General features: G+C 35.0%; 1 protein-coding gene across 3 annotated transcripts in view; it reads right to left on the bottom strand.

Moving 5' to 3' along the window:
• Positions 1 to 13,063, bottom strand: part of N4BP2 (NEDD4 binding protein 2) — a 104,057-nt gene that overhangs the window by 55,420 nt on the left and 35,574 nt on the right. For all 3 annotated transcript variants that reach the window (XM_004384658.2, XM_023738929.1, XM_023738930.1), the window contains exons 4-6: positions 11,886 to 12,010; positions 7,779 to 7,867; positions 3,524 to 3,600 (exon numbers count right to left, since the gene is read on the bottom strand). In XM_004384658.2, coding sequence (XP_004384715.1) covers positions 3,524 to 3,600; positions 7,779 to 7,867; positions 11,886 to 12,010 — 291 coding nt within the window. The remainder of the gene's footprint in view (positions 1 to 3,523; positions 3,601 to 7,778; positions 7,868 to 11,885; positions 12,011 to 13,063) is intronic.

Consider the following 13,063-nt stretch of genomic DNA (forward strand, 5'->3'; position numbering starts at 1 on the left):
TTAGCATTTGCCACCTGGGCAAAACTGGCTTTCATATTTACCTACCTCAGTCTTATCTGGTTTCAGATCACAGAGAAGCAAAGAGATAGAAAATATGAAAGAGAGTTTAAGAGACATAGACATGGAGAACAGAGCAAAAAGGTCTAGTGTGTGTCTACTTTAAGTCCCAGAAAGAAAAAAGAGAGTGCATGGGACAGAGGCAATTTCAAGAAAAATGGCTTAGAATTTTCCATAACTGATGAAAGACATCAATTCCCTGATTTAAGAAGCCAAACAAATCCCAAACAAGATAAATAATTAGAAATCAACAACTAGAAACATAGTATGAAATTCTCAATCACCAAAGACAAAAAGATGACATTAAAAGCAACCAGAAATAAAAAGAAGACCATGTCATCTACAAAGGAACCAACAATTAGAATGAAGCTAATTTAACAAGAATAATAATGCAACTCAGAAGGGAATAAAATGTTATCTTCAAAAACAAAAAACAACTGTCAATCTCGAATATATATACCTAGTAGCAAAAATATATTACAAGGATGAGGGCAATAAAAGAATTTTCAGATGAAAAAAAAAAAAAAAGAATTTCTCACCAAGCAGACTTTCACTAAAAAGAATATTCTGAAAGATGAACGTGAGGCAGAAGGAAATTCCCAGATGAAACATCTAGGACACAAGAAAAAAATGAAGCACGAAGTGATAACTACATGAGTAAGTAAAATCAAACATTGTCCATATACTCTGGACAACAATAGCATGTAAGCTGGAAGGGAGGTAAGTATCAGAGTTAAAATGTTGGAAATCCTTGTGAGGAGGCAGGCTAAGAAATAGATTAACTTTAGACTTAAATTTTACATAAAATTTATAAGGTAACCACTAAAAGAGTAAAAATAAGGTATATAATTTCCAAATTAGAAGAGAAGAAAAAATTGAATAAGAAAATTTGTATTCAACCAATTAAAAAAAAAAAAAAAAAGACTCAAAATAAGGCATGATAGGAGAAAAAAATTCAACTATATCCCAGAAAGGTATTATAAGAGAAAAAACAATCACAGAAAAAGTGAGATAAATAGAAAGAACACAGAGTGAGACAGTAAGAAACATAAATAACCAAAATCATCATAAAGTAACACAGCTTATCAACTGAAAACCAAAGATTGACTGGATTTTTTAAAACCCAGCCATATTCTAGTTGTAAGTGATAGAGTTAAACATAAGGATACTGAAAAATTTACAGTAAAGTTATGGAAAAAGATATAACACTAAAATAATAATAAAAACAAAGTTGATATAGCTTTATTTTATACTAGACAAATTACACTTTAAGACAAAACTAGCATTAAAGATAAAAGAAAATTACTACAAAAGGATAAGAGATTCAATTCATTAGCGTGCTATAACAACGCTAAGCTTGAATGCACTTAAACAAAATATCTTCAGAATATATAAAGCAAAAAAAGTAGAACAAGAAACTGACATATTCAATGTAATGGAGATTTCAACACACCTCTCTCACAATGGGAGATTTCACCATCCCTCTCAAACACTGACCTATCAAGCCGATTAAAAAAAAAAAGTAGTAAAGATAATAGGAGATGTGAGCAACAGAATTAACAAGGGCGATTTAATGGATATATTAACACCCTGTAAACAGTACAGATTGTTGTCAAGCAAACATGGAACGTTTATTTAAAAAAAAAAAAAAATTGACAATAAACTAGGCCATAAAAGAAGTCTTAAAAAATATCAGAGAATTAGTATCATACAAACCACAAAATCTGACCTAGTGCAGTTAAACTGAAAACTAATTAAAGAAAAAAAAGATACATTTAAAAGCACAGTTCCAAATAACCCAGGGGTTAAAGAATAAAATTAATAATGCATTTTAGAAAATACTAAATGATAACAAAAAGTTTTACATAATAAATTCTGGAAACAGCTAAAGTAGTACTTAGAGGGAAACTTAAAGCATCAAATGCTCATATTAAAAAATATCAAAAATAAATGATCCAAATTTTCAAGTAAAAGAGTTTTAGAAATAATAGAATAAACAAAGCAAAATAGATTTTTCTTTCAAAAAGCAAAGGAAGAGATGTAGAAATGAATTAAACATAAACTTACTATAGAGAAAATTAACAAAACCAAGAGTTGTTTAATTGAAAAAGCTAATAAAAAAAAATTTGATTTCTGGTGAGAATAATCAAGGTCAAGAAGATAAATATAAACATATTAGGATTGAAAAGGAAACTCAAGTACAGATGGTACAGAGATTTAAAGATAAGAAAAAACTATAAATGTTACAATTAATTTGAAAAGTTAGGTATAGTAAACAAATTCCAACTGAATATTTTCACAAAGAAAACATCAGATCAGACAAGCAATTCCTAATACATGCTCAAACTTATGTAAACTCAGAAAACAGAAAAAGAGAAAACACTTCACAATGAATTTTGTGAAACTCCTAAAACTGTGACACCAAAGCCGGGCAAAGCAGGACAAGGAAGTAAAAACTATACGTCAATCTCACTCAACCATACAGATGCAAAAACAGAGCGTTAGAAAACCAAATCCAATACTGAATAAAGAATAATATGCAAAGAAATGGAGTATTTATACATGCTACAGCATAGATGAACCTTGAAAACATTATGCTAATGAAGGAAGCCAGTCACAAAAGGTAACATATTGCATAATAATATTTAAATGAAATATCCAGAATAGACAAATCTAAAGAAACAGAAAGTAGAATCGTGGTTGCCAGGAAATAAGGGACGCAAGAATTGAGAGTGACTGCTAATCAGTACGTGGTTTTTGAGGTGAAGGAAATGTTCTACAATTAGGTAGCAGTGATGGTGCACAACATTGTGAATATACTAAAATCATGTTGTTCTCTAGTTAGTGTTGAAATTAGTTAAAATTACCAGGAAGAAACGCCCTGACTAAAATTAAGTTAGGGTTATCTCTAAGGAAATACAGAGCACAAAACCAGATACTATTGTCCGTCCACATCCTGAGTAACATTTTTATTCAAGTCAAGCAATCAAAAAAACAAAAAAGTATAACCTTGGTAGGCACGGGGAGGAGGGGGGTTAAAATACCTGGACAGCTGGACATTTGCTACCTTTTCCATCTCTGCCTTTTTACCTTCTTCCAGTATTCCTCAATCACAAGGCAGCTACAATCACTTGTCTCTCCCAAGAGCACATGGCTTAGGTGAGCCAAACCCTATGGTCTGTTCTAGTTTCAGATATTAACAGTGTGTGGTTAATAGGTAATAAAGTACTGACTATATGAGACAATTGGAATTTTTAATTAATTTTAGAAAAAAACAAAAACTCTTTATAAAACTGGGAAAAAAGACAAGTTTCTAGGCAATGCAAAATTTGTTTACAATTTTAAGTGGCAAAACTGCAATCTAATCCATTTTGTTTCATTCATCATTTATAAGGCGAAAAAAGTTTAGATGGGCTTTTTATTAGTGTCATGAAATAAAAAACGTCAGATATCCTCCAGGTTTTACCTTGCAAGTTCCCTTGGTTTAAACTTCCACCACGTGTCTGGTTCCCGGAAAAGGACTTTATACTTATGTTTTTGAGACTACATACAAGAGAAAGAAAAACATTTTAAAATAATTATTTCCATGAAATTAAATTCATTTTTTCCAAATTCATAGCATGTTAAAACTGAAAGAACCTAAAAGATTATCTAATTTTGATGGGTGTGTTACACTGGTAAAATGTACCTCGTTTGACCCAGCAATTAACTTCCAGAATTTATCCTACTGATAAATACTTACATAAGACTGCAAAAATATACATACACCAGTGGCCATCTAAGACGCATCAACTGGCCCCAACCCACCTGGAGCAAAGAAGAATGAAGAACACCAAAGACACAAGGAAAATACTAGCCCAAGAGGCAGAAAGTGCCACATAAACCAAAGACTCCATCAGCCTGAGAACAAAGAAGTAGATGGTGCCCAGCTACCACCAATGACTGCCCTGACAGGGAACACAACAGACAGTCCCTGATGGAGCAGAAGACAAGTAGGGTGCAGAACTCAAATTCTAGTAAAAAGAACAAACTTAATGGTCTAACTGAGACTGGAGGAACCCTGGAAGACATAGCCCCCAGACTCTGTTAACCCAGAACTAAAACCATTCCCGAAGCCAACTCTTCAGACAAAGATTAGACTCGACTATAAGACATAAAGTGATACTCGTGAAGAGTGTGCTTCTTAGTTCAAGTAGATACATGAGACTAAAGCGCAGCTCCTGTCCAGAGGCAAGGAGAGAAGGCAGAAAGAGACAGGAGCTGGTTGAATGGACACAAGAAATCCAGGGTGGAAAGGAAGAGTGTGCTGTCACATTATAGGAAGAACAACTAGGGTCACATAACAACGTGTGTATAAATTTTTGTATGAGAAACTAACTTGAGCTGTAAACTTTCACTTAAAAGCACAATATATATAATACATACACACATACACCAGAATACCCAGTTCACCATTTTTTGTAATAGCAAAAGAATACAAACAACTCAATGGCTATTTATATGAAACTGACTAAATAAATGAAGGTATAACCATACAATGAGAATATTGTATAGTTATTTTTTAATACTGTATGTATTAATGAGAGAAGATTCTTAAAATAAATTAAGAAAATAAGATAGAAAATTTTCATTTGGGTAAAAAAGGATTATTCACACTTTTGTACATATGGGGGAAATTTCTGGAAAGATTCTCAAAATATTAAAACATCTTTCAGGGTAGAACTTAAGGCATTCTTTTTTATGGATTGAATTTTTATCATATATGTGTATGACTTTTATAATTTCAAAACTATTTTAAATAATAGTTAAGACTTTTCAAAGCTTTAATACGGCTCCAGTCTAAAAGCCAATCCCTACACTTGTGCATTAGATACATCTCCTCTTTCCGACTCAAGGATAATTGAGCTCAACAATTCCCGTCTCTGGGGCATCACTCTTTCCCTCCCTCCTGAATCATCTGTATCAACAGGCATGCAGTCATTTCTCTTACTCTTGACTCCACCTTCCCTACATAATTGGCCCCAGCATCTCTCCAACCCCCACTACATCTCTGCCTTTATCACTTACTACCCCTCCCCTCAGTTTTACGACAAGATGCCAAAAGGCCATTACTATTTTTTCTCATTACTGACAAAAAAGCCCAAGAGTCAACCCAGACACCAAGCTAGGAAGAAACATAATGCCCTGTTATGAGGCCAGACACTTGTATCTCCACACCTCAGCACCAAACTTCAGACAACTTATTCAAAGCCTAGCAACAGCCGGGGTCTCTAACTACCTAAAGAGGTGTCATGTAACTCTTAGCATCAAATTAATTTTAAATGCAAAGACCTTCTCAACTCCCATATCGGCAGGCAAATCTTTGTGTTGTACTATTTGAGAGGATTCTCCCTGATTTGTGTCAGACTGTATGACAGCTCACAATGGGAGCAATATATATTTTAAAAAGCAAAGTATTAAGTTTGCCAGTTGCCATTAAGTGTATTTGACTGCCCCTGTTTATCCTAACTCACTACTTATCTACTTCTGTAAATGACAGTAAGGTAGTAACAACTGTTATTTCCAATCTATTTCTTTTTCCCACAGCTCTCATTATCTTGCTACCAAAAAAGAAATGAAAAATGACCCCCCCCCCATGGTAACTCCTGCATCTACTTGTTTATAAAGAAAAAAATTAGTTTGGTATTCTATGATAAGCAAGAATCCTTTATACTTCTAAGTAGGGTTGGGAAGAGCCAAGGAATTGATACTGACACAATAGAGCTTTATGTTTTCAATTACCATATAAGAAAAAAGAGAAAAGGGCAACATAGAAGCCGGAAGGCAAAATGAAAATGAGAAAGATGGCAATGCAAGGCCTTGTTTATTTTCTACCTAGGAAAATAAAGGTTAAAGAACTTTCTCAGGTGACAGCAGGAATCTAAGAAAGATCTTCAGAGAAGTCATATAACGTTAAGGGGGAAAAGCAAGACTCCATAGTGAATATAGTCCAGATAGTAACACTCCTTAGGCCAGAAAGCAAACCTAATTTCAGCTCCCAATGCACTAAAATTGAGTATTTGTTTCCTTGTCCAGAAATAAATCTCATTTGCTATCAAAAGACATAATTTTCTTCATAAAAGTGAAGAGTCTCACCTTCAAAACAGCACAAGTGCCCTAGACACAGGAAAGAAGATAAACAGAGGCTCAATGTGTTGAGGACTTAGAAGAGGAAGTACAACATTCACTCATTAAGGAAACATTAATTGAGTTCCCATGTGCCAGGCAAGTGGTAATCCTGGGGAATAACCCAAAAAACACACTCATACTCACAAAAGCTTCACTCAACAAACATATGCCCAGTGAATATATGGTTACTATACACCAAGCTATATCCTGGAGATTCAATGATGAATAAAACATAACACTACCCTCAAGAACAGAGAGATGGTCTAGAGCCAAATCTAGCCAGTGTTTTTACAGCCTGTGAGCTAAGAGTAATGCTTCTATCTTTAAAGGGTTGTAAAAAAAAAAAAAATATGCAACAGCTGTATATGGCCTGCAAAGCCTGAAATATTTACTATCCTGCCCTTTTTAGAAAAAGTTATCCACCTTTAAGCAATCAACTATATGAAACCAAATGGTTAACATTTACACAGAAGCAAAGATGAGAAGGCAAGGAGGGCAGGGAAACTGGATGGATGGAAACGGGGCAGGCGGGGTGGAATTGATGAAAGTGCTGACACATTACAGGGATTGTAACCAATGTCACAGAGCAATTTGTGTATGAATTATTGAATGGGAATCTAATTTGCTGTGTAAACTTTCACCTAAAACATAAAATACTAAAAAAAAAAAAGAAAAAAAGTCAGCCAACCTCTGGCCTAATGATTAAAAACAGGGTGGTTATTGCTACGACAGGAGTAAGCCAGGATGCCATGAAAACAGAAAGAGTATCTAACTCAGCCGTTTAGTAAATTATAACGATTGATAACTTCCTGAATTAGGTGATGTCAAAGCTGGGCAAAAAGAATAAGTAAATATTAAAAAGCTCAATGCCAGTGAGTCGATTCCAACTCATAGCAACACTATAGGACAGAGCACAACTGCCCCATAGGGTTTCAAAGGCTGTAAATCCTCACGGAAGCAGACTGCCGTATCTTTCTCCCGCAGAGCGACGGGTGTGTCTGAACCGCTGGCCTTTTGGTTAGCAGCCGAGTGCTTTAATCACTGCACCACCAGGGCTCCTTAAGTAAATATAACCAAGGTAAAAGTGGAAGGACGGAGGAATGGCAAAGGGAGAAGCACACACAAAGGGCTGGATATTAAAAGGAATCTGGCAAATTTGGAGAACTGCAGACAGCTTAGTTTACAGAATTCTGAATTTCTCAAAATAGCAAAATTTCAAAAGAAATTCTGGGAACAACGAAGAACAACCAAACTTTTATTCTTCCAAGTAAGGGCATTAAGAAAAAATATATATACATACAAAAACATAAAATTATGTTTTCATAAAAGACCCAAAAAACAAGAACAAACACTCAGAATTTAGAAACTGAATAAATTTAGCTTTATGGAATAACTTAGCTATACTGTCCTATTTGTCTTATTTTGCTTAGGACCAGAGAAAGCTCAGTTACAGACAGTCTAAGGGTTGTTTGACGAGATTCTCTTGTGTAAGTAACATTCCCCAATAACTTCAAACTCATGATCATAGACTTATGACAATTTATGGTACAAACCAAAGCAACATATGGTCTCATTTCCCATGCCTGTAGGTTTCTATTATCTATTATTATAGGAGATACTTTCTTCTCAAATGCTTCTTTTGCTGAAAAACACAAATAAACAAAATAAAAAATCATTTTAATAATATTCAATATCATCTTGATTTTTTAGAAGTCTGACCTTGTTTTCATAATTTAAAAAACGTAGGCGTGTGCTCATTTTACTCACTATTCTATTTTCAAATATCACTTTTGAATATATGAAAAATTAAAATACAGGTAAATGTGGCATAATAAATAATACTAAAGTTATGTAATAATCAGAAAAAATATTAAATAAGAACTATCTGATCTAAGCTTATCTGTGTATCACATGTATAAATTTTTTAAAAAACCCACTGTTTCAGAGCAGAATTCTACTCCATAGGGTTTTCAGTGGCTGTAATCTTATGGAAGGAGATTGCCAGGTCTTTCTTCTGAGGCACCTCTGGGTAGATTCAAACCACCAACCTTTAGGCTCATAGCCAAGTACTTAACTGTTTGTACCACCCAGGGACATTACATGTATAAAGAGCATAAAATGAAAAAAAGAATTATCATTAAAAATGACATCATGCTAAAAACAATATGGTATCCTGGATTAGATTCTGAACTAATGGACTTTAGTAGAAAAACTGGTGAAATCCAAATAAAGACTGTAGTGTATTTAATAGTAATGGATCAATGCTAATTGTCATAGTTTTGACAAATGTACCAGTTATATAAAATGTTAACATCAGGGGAAACTGGATGAAGGATCTATAGAAACTGTCTGAACTATCTTTGTAACTTTTCCATAAACCTAAAATTATTCCAAAATAAAATTTTTTTAAAAAATAGATAATAAGGTACAATGAATTACTTAATATGGCCCTTCTAGCCATGGTCTTTGTGACTTACACACAATGACTGAGTGGGACTATGCAAATAAGGTATATGGAATCTGTGATGGTTTAGGTTATGTGTCAACATGGCTAGGCCATGATTCCCAATATTGTATGGTTGTCCTCCATTTTGTGATATGATGTAATTATACCACTTATTCTCCATTTTATGTGTTGTAAACCCTAACCTTCATATGTTAATGAGGTAGAATTAGTGTGGAGTGTATCTTGAGTCACAGCCTTGCAAGAGGGTATGGCTCAACTCTGGCCCTTACTCAAATTACTCCCTTCCCTAGGGTGTGGCCTACATCCAAGGTATATATGTGGGTGCTCTGGCGGGGCTCTCTCTCTCTGCATCTGGATCCTGTTTCCAGTTTGTCACTGTCTGACCTCCGGTTTTTGGGACTTGAGCCTACGGCCTGCCATCTGACCTGCTGATTCTGGGATTCACCAGCTTCTGCAGCCCTGTGGGTCAGTGACCTATCATCTGACCTGATTCGCCAGCTTCCACAGCCTTGTAAGCCAGCAGCCTGTGGTCTGACCTGCCAGTTGGGGTTTGTCAGCCCCTGCAGCCACATGGGTTAGGAGAAGCCTACACCTGACTCATGGATTTGGGACTTGCTAGTCTCCACAACGACGTGAGCCATTTCCTTGATAGGGTTCATGAGTTCTGTGAGATGTTGCAGCAAATTATGAAACCCAAAGACGGGAGGCAGAGTACTGAGGGGAGGAGGAGTAGTTGATGTTAGAGATGACAGAGTGGTACAGCAATTTGGAAAAGCTGGACATTTGGGACATCTTTAACTTCCTCCTCATAGGAACCAGCTTTGTGCTGATCCTTATTAACAGAAAAAAAAAATTATTCATTTAGATTTTTTAAAAAAAGATATAATGATTTGAAATACAGTAAACATTATCATATACTGTTGTGCAAGGGCTTTTCTTATATTATCTACATTATTTCTACCAAGGAATTAGACAGTTCAGAAAATTAATGATGACCACAACAAATAAGTCTCACAGGGAAGTTATTCGGAAGTTTTAAAAGTTCTGCTTATTCTCTTACAACTGAATAACAAAAAGACAAATAATGCAATTTAAAAATAGGCAAAGGACTTGAATAGATACTTCTCCAAAGAAAATATACAAATGGCTAATAAGCACGTAAAAAGATGCTCAACATTATTAGCCACTGGGAAATACAAACCAAAGCCACAATGAGATACCACTTCACAAACTCACTAGGATAGCTAGAATCAAAAAGACAGACAATAACTGCTGTTGGCAAGGATGTGAAGAAACTGGAATCCTCATAAACTATTGTTGGAAATGTAAGATGGTTTAGCAGCTTTGGAAAACAGTCTAGCAGTACCTCAAAAGGTTAACAGAGAATTACCATATGGCCTAGCAATTCCACTCCTAGGTATATAACCCAAGAGAAGTGAAAGCATCCAACCACACAAGAGCTTTTACACCAATGTTCACTGCAGCACTTCTCATAATAGCCAAAAGTAGAAACAACCTCAAATGCCCATCAACTGATGAATGGATAAATAAAATGTAGCATATCCATACAATGGAATTTTATTCAGCCATAAAAAGGAATGAAGTACTGATACATGCCATAACATGGATGAACCTTGAAAACATTATGCTAAGTGAAAGAAGCCAGCTACAAAAGAAGACATATTATATGATTCCATTTACATGCAATGTCCAAGATAGGCAAACCTACAGAGACAGAAATTAGATAGTGGTTACCTAGGGCAGGAGGGATTGGGGGAAATGGGGAATGACTGCTAATGGGTATAGGGTCTCTTCTGGCGTGATGAACTGTTCTAAAATTGATAGTGGGGACAGTTGCATAACTCTGAATATACTAAAAACCATTGAATTATATAATTTAAATGGGTAAGTTATATAGCATGTGAATTATATCTCAATAAACCTATTTTTAAAGAACAGTCTTACTATTAAGCACAGTAGTTAAGAGCTATGGCCGCTAACCAAAAGGTCAGCAGTTCAAATCCACCAGCAGCTCCTTGGAAACCCTATGGGGCAGTTCTACTCTGTGCTATAGGGTCATTTATGAGTCAGAATAGACTTGGTAGCAACAGGCTTGTTTTCATTTAATGTTGTTATTAGTATTGCTATGGTTGTTGCTGTTGTAAGGGCATGTTGAATCAGTACTAAGCACTTTTCACTCTCATTCAATCTTTACAACAATCCTGGGAGTTAAGTATTATCATCTCCTTTTACAGATGAAGACGATGGGCCTTGGACAGTATAAGTAACTTGAACAAGATCACACAGCTAATAACTGGCAAATCCAGCGTTGCTCTTCATCACATCATACTGCTTCCTTTATTTTCAGTTTTGGGTTGGTGTTTTTCATATTCCTGAGTTCTCACTTTAATTTTTAGTTCAAGAAAGAGTACAGAAAAATTTAACAATGCCCTGGTGGCACAATGGTTAAGTGCTTGGCTGCGACTGAAACCCACCCAGCAGCTCTGTGGCAGAAAGACCTAGCAATCTGTTTCCATAAAGATTACAGACAAGAAAACCCTATGGGGCAGCTCTACTCTGTCACATGGGGTTGCTGTGAGCCAGAATCAACTCAATGGCACCCAACAACAAAAAAGATGGCAAGCTGAAGAATCCCCTTCACAGCACATTTATCATAAAAGCTAAGTTAAATACAGTCTGTATGTCTAAATAAGAATTACCCACATAAAATTCAAATTATGCAAATAATTAAACATTTAATGATAAACTCATCTTCCGTGACTAGGTAGTAGTACTAGCAAGGAAATTAAGGTTTTACCTATGATCCCTCTACAGATTCAGTTGGAGGAGAGCCAATTTTACTCTCACACTACCCTCCATAAGAATTAAGACCAACCTAGGGAAGCCTAATGGTTAACAATGCAAATTCAGTTTTCAGGAAACAGAAACCAGAACACACCAGACAACTATAACTTCCCTGAGCTTTTCTGCGAGCCAAGTAGAAAATCCTCATAACAACTCCATGAGCTAAGACTACCTCTTTTATGTCTTACTAGGTAACATAAGAATTAATATACTTTGCATGTATATTTTAACTTTTTAAAAGTTATGTGTCTCTCAAAATACAAATGCCAAGTGAATTTCTGCTTTATATTATTCTCAGTATTACCCAGAATCTGATGTCTATGCTTACCACGATGCTGGTTCCATTCATGTGCTTCTCCTAAGTATTTTACATCAAACTGGTACTGTCCATTTATGTAAAAATAATCATCAGTACTAAGAATGACTCCACCTGGATTATCATCTTGCAAAGTCCTGTGAATGATAAACGGAACTGTTTTCATTAGTTTTTCTTTATAAATTCTCACTCCTAATTTTTACAAGGTCATGATCCAAATGAAAAATTCAAGTATTAATATTTAAAGGAGTGAGAATATTGCAATATTCAAACAAATCATATTAGAAATTCTCTAAGCAGAAGTTTGACTCCCAAGAAAATTGACCTAATGTAGGTCTATTTTGCTTTACATAAATTATTATTCAGAAATTTTTAAAAGAATGTTATAAATTAATTTTGGAGATTAACCAGTTTTTAATTATCCAGAAGACCTAGTAATTGGAAATACTTTAGAACTCTTCAGAACTCTATCAGTCACAGGCATCCCCCTCACCTGGCCGCTTGATACACATGGACCTACTTCACCCACTTGAAATAGAAGGTCACTTTAAGATAGACAAGTACTAAGATGGAACAGATGTTCAAAAATATATAATGTTCTTTGCATATTGCTATAAATTTGCCAAAAATCTTTAAAGATATAGCATTAACAGGTAATAAATTTAATAAGTTAAATAAAAACATATACAAAGTTAAGACTGGTTTTCTTGACATCTCTGTTTCCTGATTCTGGAATTTTATCTTCTACATAGGTGGGACTCATATAAAAACTAAGCACATAAAATCCAGAGACATTAGTAACACTACTATTTTTAACCATTTGTAAAATATCACTATCCCCTCCTCCTAAAATACATATAAATATATCTAAATATCAACCTCTTTTGAATTTAATTTTTATCAGCATCTACTACGTGCTAGGCACTGTTCTAAGCATTAAGAATGCACCTGTGAACAAAAAAGACAAAAATTCTTACCCTCAGATAAGAATTATCTTAGGTGAAGGGAAGGACAGCACACACTACAGAGGAAGTCAGCACAACTGGACTAAACCAAAGCTAAGAAGTTTCCTGAATACAAGCAAACACTCTGAGGGACAGAGTAGCAGGGGAGGGGGTCAGGAGACCATGCTTTCAGGGGACATCTAGGTCAATTGGCATAACAAAGTTTATTAAGAAAATGTTCCGCAT

Source organism: Trichechus manatus, unplaced genomic scaffold (genome assembly GCF_000243295.1).
Source record: "Trichechus manatus latirostris isolate Lorelei unplaced genomic scaffold, TriManLat1.0 scaffold00126, whole genome shotgun sequence".
Lineage (NCBI taxonomy): Eukaryota > Metazoa > Chordata > Mammalia > Sirenia > Trichechidae > Trichechus > Trichechus manatus.